General features: G+C 35.4%; 2 protein-coding genes across 2 annotated transcripts; both read left to right on the top strand.

Moving 5' to 3' along the window:
* The first annotated feature begins 7,559 nt into the window (after nt 1-7,559).
* LOC147570121 (uncharacterized) lies at nt 7,560-9,109 on the top strand. Its single transcript, XM_086672644.1, has one exon. It carries the CDS (start codon nt 7,994-7,996, stop codon nt 9,002-9,004), a length of 1,011 nt encoding a protein of 336 aa, XP_086528770.1. The 5' UTR covers nt 7,560-7,993; the 3' UTR covers nt 9,005-9,109.
* A 1,577-nt stretch (nt 9,110-10,686) lies between these two features.
* LOC147570120 (spindle pole body-associated protein) lies at nt 10,687-12,912 on the top strand. The gene is made up of 3 exons (XM_086656693.1): nt 10,687-11,197; nt 11,783-11,924; nt 12,649-12,912. The coding sequence occupies exons 1-3, from the start codon at nt 10,755-10,757 to the stop codon at nt 12,718-12,720; spliced, it is 657 nt and encodes a 218-aa protein (XP_086512819.1). The 5' UTR covers nt 10,687-10,754; the 3' UTR covers nt 12,721-12,912.
* Nucleotides 12,913-13,048: the final 136 nt, after the last annotated feature.

Here is a 13,048-nt window from a genome sequence, read left to right as displayed (position 1 = left end):
GAGAGAGAGAGAGTGATTTGTAAATGAAAAGACGGAACTAGATTAATAGAAAAAAAAAAGTACAGAGAGAGAGAGAGAGAGACTAGTTTCTCTGACTGTCATGTTTTGTCTTGGGGTAAACCGATCCGTACTGTTCACTTGCTTCTTTGTGTGAGTTGTAAAAACTTTTGTCGTCTCCCTCTTTCTCTCTCTCTCTCTCTCTCTATTTGGAGGATGCCCAAGAGAGAGAAGAGAGAGTGATAAGGCATGCAAGGGTTTTTACAAGGAGAGGTTGAATTGAAACTAACTAATACTAGTAGATGTAGATCTAACCTGGTGGTCAGGTGGTGGTGGTGGTGGTGGTGGAGGGGCCATTTACAGGTGGAGAAGTTTCAATTTTAACAAACATACCATGTAATCAAAGAATAGAAAGAAAAATCTAGTTTTTATATTTTGTCTACTTATTTATAAAATTTAATAACATCAATCATTGGAGTATGGGTTACATTTTTGTCAAAAAATATCACCAATCAAGTCCTCGAGTGGTTGTGTATGTCGGATCAGTTACTTCTTCATTGGTTGAGGAAGGGAGTGGTAATCACTTTACAAATACGAAGAAAAGACTCACGTTTCGAGTTAGCTTTTGGAGTGAGAGGGGTCTAGGTCCTCTAGGACCCCAAGGGGGCAAAGAAATATGTATACACCTACAAAAGGCAACATAAATCACATCAACACAAGTTTTTCACATCCCATTTTAGAGTAAAAGTCTTCTAAGTCCCCAAGTATATTCTTTCATCAAAAAAAAAAAAAAAAAAAGTCCCCAAGTATAGAATAACAAACGGTGAGTCGCTAGAGATCGAAGATGGTGCTTTTGATAAAATTCTAACTTCTTGAGCTCACAGTTTCGGGACAAAGAGCTGTCCTAGACTACTTGGGGCAAACAAGGCCAAGACCCCCACCGAGAACGCCTTTGTTCTTATAGTTAATGACCATTTGTTGTTTTATTAGTTATTATAATTGTTTCAAGATATACCACCTTACGTATACATAAGGTATTGTGATAGATTCTTAACAAGTATGAGTTCATGTGGCAAAAGAACAAGTTTAATCTTCTTCTCATAGCTAGCATGCATTTATTATTCAGATGTGGTGGTATCTATCCATAACCGGTCTATATGTAGAGACTACAGAGAAGACATGGTTTGTACATATACAATCATGTGACATTTTATGTCCCTTAGATCTAATAAATTTTACAATGGGGAGGTTTATTAAAAGCAAATAAAAAGTCAAATCTTATATATTGGCATAGATAGCCACATAAGTGTAAACATGTATAAATTTGTTATAATAGTCTGACAACACTCGCTAGAGTTTCTGGAGACTGGGCTTTGGTGTACGCTCAAACTTAGTAAGTACCGAGGTCTTTTGGGTGGGCTCTTGGTGCCTTCGCCAAGAACAAAACTTCGTACCTGTGTGAGGTGGACAAAGCGGGGACAATATCGATAACTGTTAAGGTTTGGGGCGTTACTGATGATGCATAAATTGTCCAGACGTTGACTAAAGTCAAAGAGTAAAGAACATATCTGAAGTCTAACGGGTCAACCCAACTTAAGGTGACAGAATAGCTAAACCTTCAACGCTCCGCCACCAACGCCCCTAACTGGGAGGTCGGCTGGGACCAGCTAAGAGGTATCAACCCTGTTTCGTCCCAGACACGAATAGATCGGCTATGGAATCTCTAAAGAAATGAGGGGGACCCACATAAGTTAGGCCGATGTCTCGCACCCTAAACTGGGAAGGCAGAAGCGCGCCAACAGCTTACCAACTCAATCCCGTAATCTCTCTAAAAGATCCCAATCGGTTAAAGATCTTAAGTGTTTAAGCAAGCTTGGACTTCAAGAGTCCCAAAGGAGGAACATCTCCTAGAAGATCTATCACCCGGACAGGATATCTACGAAGGATCTTTGAATTTAGGAACTTCTGTTTATCCTAGATACGAGATAACTACAAGGAAAACCCTAACCACGAACAGTGGGACACTTCCCTAATCGGTGGATCACAACCGCCTCATCTAGATTGTATAATCACAGTCAGTCTACCTCAGCCTATAAAAGGGCCCCCATCGTCTTCCACCAAGGACATGCTTCAATAAAATCCCTCAACCAGAAAGATCGCCCCTCAAAAGAGTTCCTATAACTCGCCCCCAAAAGGTTCAATTAATATTCAATCTTTTACTGCAAAGAACACCCTGACTGTCTTGAGCGTCGGAACGATTTTCGAACCATTTGTAGGTTTCCCCCCAAAAGGAGAAGGAGCTGGAAAAGGAGCATGAAGAAGGAGTCTCAATCATCCAACGGAATATTGGATTATAACGGACGTTGTCATGCATCAAGTCCCGATTTCATGCTGATATAATAGAATGTCATTTTACGACATCAGCAGTTACATTTGTACCCTTAAAACTATTGAAGAATTAATCGGCTGCAACTTGACGGTGATAACTAGACTTGAAAGTAGGTTTTATACAACTATTGTCTTTACTATAAAACATCCTCTGTGAATCCCTACTATTATATCTGCTAAGAGCATCTCCAATGCAAAACTCAAAAGAAACTCTGAAGTCTTATGTGTCGAGATTCAAATGTCAATCTCTAATTTTTCTTTTTCCTATTTGTTAAGATTGAGTATTCGAAGGACTTCTCCAATGCAACACTTTGAAATTCCAAAATTGCTTATGTGACATTTTTTTTTCATTAAAATATATGAAAATGTTGAGTTGGCACCTAGAGATATCTCAAGATGACACTCTACAAATGGAGTGTCCTCTTGAGATATCTCCATTCCACCCTCGACACGTCATCTTGGAGATTTGAATTGAGTTTTGCATTGGAGATGAATTTTAAGATAAAAACTCTAAAAGTCTTACGTGGCACTCCGAGTTTCTAAGATTGAGATTTGCATTGGAGATGCTCTAACCATCTAAAAGAATCTAGACGTGAGATTATTTTCACACTACTCTTTACCTACATGTAGTTTTCGTTGAACATAACATGATTTTTCGTTTTAGGTGATGCAGAATACGTAGGTTGTTTTTAAATTATCTCTTGTGAACCTACCTCTTATACCGTATTAAATTTGTGGTCATCTAATTCAAAATCAATTGACTATGTGTCGAAAGGACTTAGGGACAGACATTGTATTTGTGTTGCAACTATGCTTAGGAACTCTAACTTAGATTTCTTTATTTGGAATTGCTTCAAAATTGAGGATTACCCTTTCATCTTTGAAATTTCATTTTGGGCCACCTTGTTGGTGGGATGGTGGATGGATGGAGAGAGCTAGAGCAAGAAATAGGATCCGGGCTAAGTAGTAGCATCACGACTTAAAGTTGAATAGTATAGAGTACAAGAATGGTCCCATTTTGTTTATTTGCCCTGACGTTTAAAGTTGTGAAGAGATTCTTTGTTGGATTGTGGCATTAAGTTCCTAACAGACGAAATGCAATAATTTTATTGAAAAACTAAGCATGTAGAAATATAATTAGTAGACATACAATGTATTACAATTTGTCCTAACATCATAGGTAATGGTATTAACGAAAATCATCGGCTATTATTGCACTTACTAATGATTAATGTTGTCTACGTAGCTATGTATCGTTGTCTATGAATCCCACCTTGCGACTTTCTAGCCCAAGTATTTGTAGGTTTGCCCCCATCCTGCTGTAGCCTTTTTCACAAGTTGCAAGAGTTGATTGATAGTGTGTTCAAGTTAATCCATGGGGTTAATTGTCAAGTGGTTTCAATTTGGAGAAAGACAGGAATAGAGTAGTAATTAGTTTAGTTCGTTCCAACACATAAAATTGCAGTTCACTCTTTGTAACACATTAACTTGTCATTTATGAGGAAAAAGATCTAGAAAACTACTAGCATTATTTTGAGGTGTAACGTCTTATCCCGTAAAGAGTCCCACATAAGAAAAAGAAGCACTATGACCAAGTTGAGTAAATAATGTTCGGGGTCTCCCGCATGATTGCCAGTCAATTGGCGAAAATCGGATGATGACAAGTTTAATATGATCCAAAATTAGGTCTGCATGTGGTAGTTCCAATAATCACACATGATCTATACGACTATACCACTCCAAACAATGACATCGGGTAATCTATACCGACGAGTGTGCAGAAAATGTGGACAATATACTAAAAAATACCTAGAATTGATGCAACTCATTTTCGATTAGTTTTAAGTTATATGTCCCCAAATTCAACAAGGAACATAATCTATGATTCACACATCAAGTAACATAATAGTACATCCAAGTCAAGGGCACTGACACGAGATAATTACAAGATCATCATGCTTATTAGTTTAAGTCATCTTTCTATCGAAATCAAAATGTTTTATTTCAAAGTTGAATTCTTTCATCTGTTAAAACTAAAAATTGCGTTATACACAAAGAAGGATAGGAAAAAGTGAAATGGTGATGTAAGGTCAACTTGGTATTCATTGCATCACTAAATAACCAAATAAGAAAACAAGATAAACTACTTTATATACGTTGGTACCAATATATTACCACAAACTCCTAACTAATTGAAAAGCTACAAATAATTATAATTCAAAGTCCTATTCCAACTGCATAAGTTTATCTCCAAATTTCCCAGAGCTCCAAGCCTCCAACATAGTATTCTTGAGGCGCCACAAGCCCACAATAGTAATCTCTCAATCAATGGTTTTCAGGGGTCACGGTGATGTGATACAAACATGTGAGTGGTTTGAAGTTTATCAATACCACGATTATGTTGAAGATAAAGAGCACACCACAAAGAAAATCGTGACAGGCATGTCATATAGTTAAATTGGTTACCAAGACATTGAATCTCAAAGCATTCAGTTTGTTCGAAGATATTTTAACATAAAAAAAATATTGTTCATACAACTGTATTACAACATTTATACAACAAAATTTTTTTGTGACCCCAGACAATAATTTTTCCAACTCATTTTCATATAAGATTTTTAAAAGTTCTAATTTATTGCAAATATTATTACTACCGAATTGGATGTTTTGTATGATTATTATAAATTTGTTGTATGAATATAATTATTCTTCACTTTTTTTTTTGTTAAGGATTATTCTTCACATAATAGGGCTTAGGGTTTTGCATGTAAATAAATTTAAGAAAACTCCTGAGGGCTTTATCTTTTTTTCATTTTTGTTGTTGAAAGTGAGGGCTTTATCTTTTGGTAAACAGCCTTTGAGTTTTTTTTTTTGTTGAGAAAACAGCCTTTGAGTTTCCAATGTCACTTCTATGGCAATTTATAGATCTACCACTATGTGTTGGCCTAAATGCTAAAAATGCGCCATGAAAAAAATGAGAAGGTAAATGAAATTTGAGATCATATATAAAAATAATTATATATGTCTATATGGATATACCCACGTGATTTTGTTTAAATGTTGTGATCACTGTACCAGACTATGTACGATTACGTCTAGGCATGTGATATTTTTCTTGTCTACACTCTCTCATAGGATAATGCCACATGGCACACTACCTACATGGCTTTTCTTGTATAGCCACATACATTTCTTATAGACATATCATGTTTTCTTGTCTTGTCTCTCGTACGATGTCTTTATATTAGAAAATGACTAGCTAGCTGGCCAAGTAGTCCAAACGCATTAAGTTATCCGCGTAAAAAAAAATCCTGACTTGCCCCATTGCTAAAGTTCGGCCTCTGGAGGTGCTTGTTGTTTGTGCCAAAGACGCTCTTCTCAACTTTCCGAAATGCTAGAAGTGGTTGTTCAAATAAGCAGTCGTTGCTTTTTCTTTTTTTCTGCTTAAACTTTTTCTTACTGTTTTTTGTTTTTCTCGATCATCTTCGCTTCTTCCTGTAATTGTTCTTCAACACTTGTACGGGAAACAAAAATAAAGAGTTCTTCTAGGATTCCATAGGCAAATCTAGTAGTATTATATAGTGGGGTCAAAGATAATGAACAACATCAATAATAGGGAGGGGCTTTTAGACTACTTAATCTGTTGATCAGTGATGATCACTAATGGTGCATTTGGTTGCAGGATTCATTGTAGAAGGGAAATAAATTTTTGTTGATTTTAAGTTTGAAATTAAGGTTTATTAATCCAAAATCGTAGCAAATCTTAGGGGGTAGGGTGGGATTTTGGTCCAATACAAATTTTGGAATTAGGAATCCTTGATTCAAGAGTCTTAGGATTCTTGGTAGCCAAACAGACCAAGGATTCATGATTCCTACTAAATCCCACTTTTGATAGGAATTGTACTTAAGAATCCTGCAATCAAACACACTATAAATGTTTTTTTTTTTTATTGTGTTGGAGATGGATACGATTAAAATGGTTGATGGTGGTAAGATAGCACCAAGGAACCAAAAGTAAGATACCACGATACAAGTTTACATACTAGTTAATCTGCACGATTAAACAATAAATCAGAAGATTACACGTTTAATTTAAGATAGAGGAAGGATATCACTTCAGCTTGTTTTCTTTCTCATGGAAAATATGTTCTGAATTTATTTTATTCATTTTGTGTTCAACAAGAAATATCCAGCCCATTGATCTTCCCAAAATGAGATTTTTGAGCTGTCTTTGATTCTTATCTTCTGAGATATTTTGTCGAATATTGACAATTTTGATTATCTTAAAAATAGTCGTATTTGTTTGGTCATTTATTAGTGTTCTATGTTGTCTTGAAGCCAATTTATGTGTCTATGGCACATGTATTTGATTCACACAGAAAAATGTGTACTTATTATGTAGACGCCACTGTTATTGCTATAGGCGCGACCACACTGCCAAATTTTGTGGTGTGTTCATGTGAGGGTGGGAAGTAATAGGGGCGCCCATAAAATTTTTAAAAAATAGCCATTCCTGAAAAGAGGTTATTCTTTGCTTTTTTTTTTTTTTTCTCATCATAACCTTATTTGGTGTTAAACAGATGTTACAAAACATGTTGATTGAGTGCCATTTCAACAAAAAAAATGTTGATTGAGTGCCTCCAAGGTAGCAACAAATAATTTTCTTCACCTTCAAAGTCTTGTATGAATTGATGGTTATACTTTAGACTTTAGAGTAGGCAAAAAGAAATAAAGAACAAGAAAAAAGAAGTAAAGAGAACCTTCTTTAGAAACTAAGAACAATTATATTACTCACCTATTTACTTGTGAAACATCGAATTTCTATAAGAGTGAAAAAAATAAAACCATACCCGAATAATTGTTATTGAAGATGTAGATTCTTGTGGCAGACACATCTATTCACACGATGTTGTAGTAAAACTACAAATCTCTCTAGTATGATTTTTTTTAAGATCGATCGTAAAGTTTTTTGAAATTCTAAATTATGGAGGAATCAAATAACTTCATTTACAATATTGTTTAGCAATTTGGCCGTTGGAAATAACTATACTCTTTAAGTCTAAAAAGTGAAAACCAGCTCACTTCCATGACATGTTACTTGAAAGCTTCTCCCAAAAGGAGACATTTCTCTCTCTCTCTCTCTCTCTAAACCTAGCGCAATTCAAGCTAAGCAAGAGCCCACAGTGTAAGGTAACTTTGCCTTTGGTGATGATTTCAGTTTCTTAGGATCCAATGAATTCCACCAACTCCAAAGAAAAAACCTAACAACTAACAAGAAAATAATCCATAGAAATACTTTCACTTCAAGACCACCTATCAATATCATACCCACCAAATACTATAAAACAAACCCAACCTCATTATCTCACTCTAAACTCTCTCTCTCTCTATACCTCCCTCAAGCACCTCCCAACCCTTAAAAAAACAAAAACCCATACAAGAAAAAGGCAAAAATCAGACTACCCACAATTTCTAATGATCCAAAACTCTCTCCAAGAGCTTCAAATCAAATACCCATATCTCCAAATTCCTCAAATTTTAAATCTAAGAAGCACAAGAAAGTGAGAAACAAAAAAATTTGTAGAAAAACAGAGAAAGTAAAACAACCATGTTCCTCCCTTCTTGTTTCACCAACTCTAACAATCTCACCAATAATTCTCAAACACCACAAAACCTAATCACTTGCATTTATCAAACCCATCTCTTCAATACCTCAATTTTTCTTACCCTAACTTGGTCCAAATCTAACTTATCTCATTCACTAACAATCCATGCTTCTGATTCATTCTCTCTCACACTTTCTCTCTCCTCACCAACTCTCTCATTCTTTAAAAACAAACCTGGTTCAAAATCAATCTCTTTCAATCATCAAAATCAGCAACACAGAGTTAAGGTTTATTGGGATTTTAGTCATGCTGAATTCAGTTACAACTCAGCTGAACCCAAATCAAGATTCTATGTTTCAGTTGTTTGCAATTCCCAAATTGAATTCTTCCTTGGAGATCTTCTTGGTGATGCTATAAGGCATATTAAAGCTATAAAAATGTGCACATTTATTGATCCCACATTGTTATCAAAACGTGAACATGTGTTTGGGAATAAAAAGTACTCAACAAATGTTCAATTATTAGGAACAAGATATGAAATTGAGATTGAATCTAGTGGTGGGGTTTTGAAAGTGAAAGTTGATGGAATTGAAAGTTTAGTTATTAAGAGATTGGGTTGGAAATTTAGAGGAAATGAAAAGATTAGAGTTGGTGAATTGGATGTTGAATTTTATTGGGATGTTTTTAATTGGTTTGTAGCAAGTGGTGGTGGTGGTGGTGGACATGGGGTTTTTGTGTTTCAAGTAGGAGATGATGGAGGGGTGTGGCCAGAAATGGTGGGATCAGAGAAGAGATTGATGATGAAGAAGAAGAAAAGCTTATCATCTTCATCATCATTAAATTCATTATCACCATCACCATCTTGTTCAAGTGTTCTTCAATGGGCAGAGGAGAGTAGTAGTAGTAGTAGTGATGGTGGAAGGAGTTCTTGTTGTTCTTCATCTACTACAAGGTCTGGTGGTGGAAATGGTGTAGCTTTCTCTTTGCTATTGTACGCCTGGAACAGTGATTGATCTATTTTTAGTTTTTTTTAAGATTTTAGTAGAAAAATTCTTTGAGAAATTAATTTTTGTTTTACCTTTTTCTAAAGGAAAATAATTAGTTTTACTTTTCTTTTTGATGATTGAATTCTCCACACGCCACTACAAAGATTTGTCAAGAGACCTATAGTTGTCAGTTGTCACTAGGAGAAACAAAATTATATCAGCCATGCCCGACACAAGACAAAAGAACAAAAACTCTAGTTGCGATTTAGAAACAAAAATGATGCTATGCCTGGCGGTTTCTCCGACCGAATCCCGACCAGCCGAGTTGGCAGTCCAACCGGGCATAGCATCCTGAGTTGGCAATGTAACATCCAGCGAGGACTTAAATCCAATTTCTTCTAGTTGATCGTTTTCTTCCCGCTTGTCATGCTCTAGTGGAATTGGACGAAATTTGTATAATTAAATTTGATACAACATCTTATATACGGTAAAAGTAAAACTCTTAGGCTCCCGTTGCTGGAAAAATACCTGCTTAGACTGATGTTTAGGTATTAAGATGAAGAGATAAGGGTAGTTTAGTCAAGTAGATCGACCCATACATTTCACACATGTGCCACTTTAACTATTAGATCAAAGTGTTAAGGTATAATACCAATTTTTAAGGGGTGTCTTAAAAACTTTAATTGAATTTAGTTGATTGGGTCAAATAGCCAATAATTATTAAATTTCAAGCGAGAATCAAGCTAAAGGAGATCAATTAGGATCACCATTCAACTCCTCATACCATCAAGTCTCTCAATCTCTCCGTCTAATAAAAAAAACTTAAAGGATATGAAACAGATGGTGTATGGTTGTGGGAGTTCAATGAAGGTAATGGTGATAATGTTTTGGATGACGGTGTTAACGACCGCGTTAATGGCGGGTAAAGCGGAAGCAGGATTATGCTTCTTCCGTTGTGTGCATAGATCGTGTCGTGCTTCACATATAGTTTGTTGGAGCTATTGCATTGGTAAATGCCTTCAAGGGGATGGTGGATATAATTCTACTGTTTTCGATGGTAGTTAACATATATGGATCAGTTGTGGGAGTTTATTCCTCAATTCAATCCAATGTAGGACTTTAAAATTGTGTTTACTTGATTTGTAATATCTTTCTATTTATTGGATGGATCCAAAAATGAGAATTGTAGTTGCAATTTCATCAAAATAGAATGTTTCTAGTTTTTCTCTTCCTTCCCTTCTTTGGTGATTTTGAACACCAACCAGGGTCCCATGTAAATTTTTTTGTGTACCTCTAGCTTTTTTTTTTGTTGAGAATGTATACCTTTAGCTTAGGGTGTCGAAACAATCAACAGGACTCAGGTGCATGTGGAGGATACCACAAATCTTTGGTGCATGTGGAGATACCGCAGATCTTTAATCGTATCTTCTGATAGTAAAAGCCGAAGAACATTAGGATGGAGCAGTAAGCCTCAAGCCCAACGGGGCGAAAAGACGGTCTTATATAATGGGTAAACTTGCCACAAAATGGAAGTCGAAAGGTTAAATTTTGAAGAAAATAAAGCTTAAGAGAGAAAAGATGACTCTGAAACAACTGTTTGCTCAGTTGGTTGTATATCTGCGAAAAATTCTAAGATCACAAATTAAATTTGCTCTGGACTTATTCAAGTAACGGTATATCCACGTAATATGATGAATATTATGACTCGTGTCGAAAAAAAAGAAAAAAAAAGGAGTGCATCTCCTCATTTTAGTGGAGGGTGGACAAAGAAGTGTTTATGCATCATCTAATTTGCGGTAACTTCGAAAGTGGATCTCTCCATTGTACTTGCCCCAAGTCTTCTTCTCCAGTGCCTACTCAAAACAAACGCATCCCACAAAACCAATCTGTTTTATTGACTAAAAACTTTCATTTAAGAAAGATGGGAACTCTATCATTCTCCCCTCTTTCAATTTCTTCTCCACTGAATAATAGGATTATTCAAAATCAATTTTCACTCAAAACCCACTCCTCAAATCCTCTTAGTTTACCTAAAACCACTTCAATTAACCTCCTCAAATCAACAAAATTCTGCAAGAAGAGAGTAGTTCTTCGAAGCACCCCGAAAGACTCTTTCGATTCTCAGTTTGTTGATGAAAATGGTGTTGTTGATGATATGGATGGTTATATGAACTATCTCTCTCTAGAATATGACTCTGTTTGGGATACCAAACCTTCATGGTGAGCTTCTTCTTCTTCTTCCTCAAATGAGTTATGGGTATAACCTATTCTTTTATCTGTTTTTTTACATTGTAATACAGGTTCAGTTTAAGATGATTTTGTTGCATTTCATGTTGTTGTTTTAGATGTTTCAATTTGAAGTGTAAAATGCAAGATTTCCTTCACTTAGGTTTCTTGATTAGAGTTGGTATATTGGGATTTCAGCTAGGAAAATTGGGAAAATTTTTGTGATTATTGAATTTCCAATTCCATGTGAATCCTGCAAAATGCAACTACTTTGATTGTTTTACAAGAAATTTGGCTATGTTTTGATGAATCTACTAGGGAAAACAACATGTTTAAGTAGTGGTCTGAATTGGCTCGAGTCGTATTTTAGAATGTTTGTATTTGTCTGATTTCTTGATCCTTGGATACCTAAGGGAAGGATTATCCATGAAAAAGAATACTTCATTAAACATTTTCATAGTGTTATGAGATATAAGATTTATACTTTTTGTTTCTTAATTAATATGAATGAAAAGGAAAAGAGTATTATATTCCAATATTCATGATTCAATCGATACGTTTCCTTTACTTTCCTTGTAGGTGCCAACCGTGGACAATAGCTCTTACTGGAGTCTTGGCGATTGCCGGGAGCTGGGTAGTTCTGCACTCAGTAATAATAAGTGGAGTAGTTCTATCCCTAATTAGTGCATGGTGGTATATTTTTCTCTATGCATATCCTAAGGTTTGATAATTATCCATTTCTATACACTTCATTATGCTTTTGAATTTTCTTAATAATCTCTATGATATTATTGATGTACATGAATTTGATGAATTATTTGATTCTAGCACTAACACAAGGCATTGAAAGGAAAGAGTTGAAAATCTTTCTCTTTTGCTAGTTTGGTGAATGAGTAGCTAATCGTTCACCTAATATTTCGCCGTTAGTATGAGTTTAAGCAGTGAATTTTATCGTAGTCTTCCTCTTATATCACTTCAAAATGTTAAATCTTTTATTCCGACTTCCATCAAACATATTTAACCGCCTTTTATGAGACCTTCAATCTTTGTGAGTTTTGTGTAATTTTTACATGTGATGACTATTCTTTGATCTTAAATACCCTAAAGTTGTTAGTATCTAAGGAGTAAAATGTGGAGATTAGAGTTCAGAGTTGAGAAAGAACTCATTGTGGGATTTTACTATTTTTCAAATTGAAGTAAACCTCTGTGGAAGGCTTCCATATACGTGTTTACTTCATCAGATAACTAATATGCTCGTTTATCCTTCTATGTATTAATGCGAGAGATGTGGGTTTGAAGGTAAAACCTACAAAATACAACCATGTTTACGAGGTTTTGGCATCAAGCGACGAAATATAGATGTTTCTTATTGTCTATTTTAGAAATAGTAGTACCAATTGAGGAAAAATAAGAGAGTTGTAACCTATCATTTTCTTTTTCCGCAGGCATATACAAATATGATCATTGAGCGTAGACAGAAAGTCACGAACGGTGTTGAGGACACATTTGGTCGATAAAGCCCGATAATTACTCCGTAGGAAAAAGATATGTCAAGTCATTAAGTTCAATAATTTTGTATTTTGGCTATTGAACATTAACATGAATATCATTTGTGTAAGACTAAGATTTCTTTCATCGTCTATGTAACAATATTTGTAAAGATTGATTGTTCTCTTCAAATCTGTTTATGTAATGGAGAATTGTACCAATTCCTGGGAGCTAGTAGGTGAATTGAACACAATATGTAGGTCTTTTTCGCAAGGAAAACAAAAAAGAAAGACAGCCTCTTGTCATGACCCCCACTTGGAGGTGTAAGGACATTTTTGTTCTTAGAACTTAGGGCAC

Source organism: Eschscholzia californica, unplaced genomic scaffold (assembly GCF_041429995.1).
Source record: "Eschscholzia californica isolate CP2 unplaced genomic scaffold, dmEscCali1.0.p SCAF_1, whole genome shotgun sequence".
NCBI classification, from domain to species: domain Eukaryota; kingdom Viridiplantae; phylum Streptophyta; class Magnoliopsida; order Ranunculales; family Papaveraceae; genus Eschscholzia; species Eschscholzia californica.
This window is presented reverse-complemented; position numbering and strand designations above follow the sequence as displayed.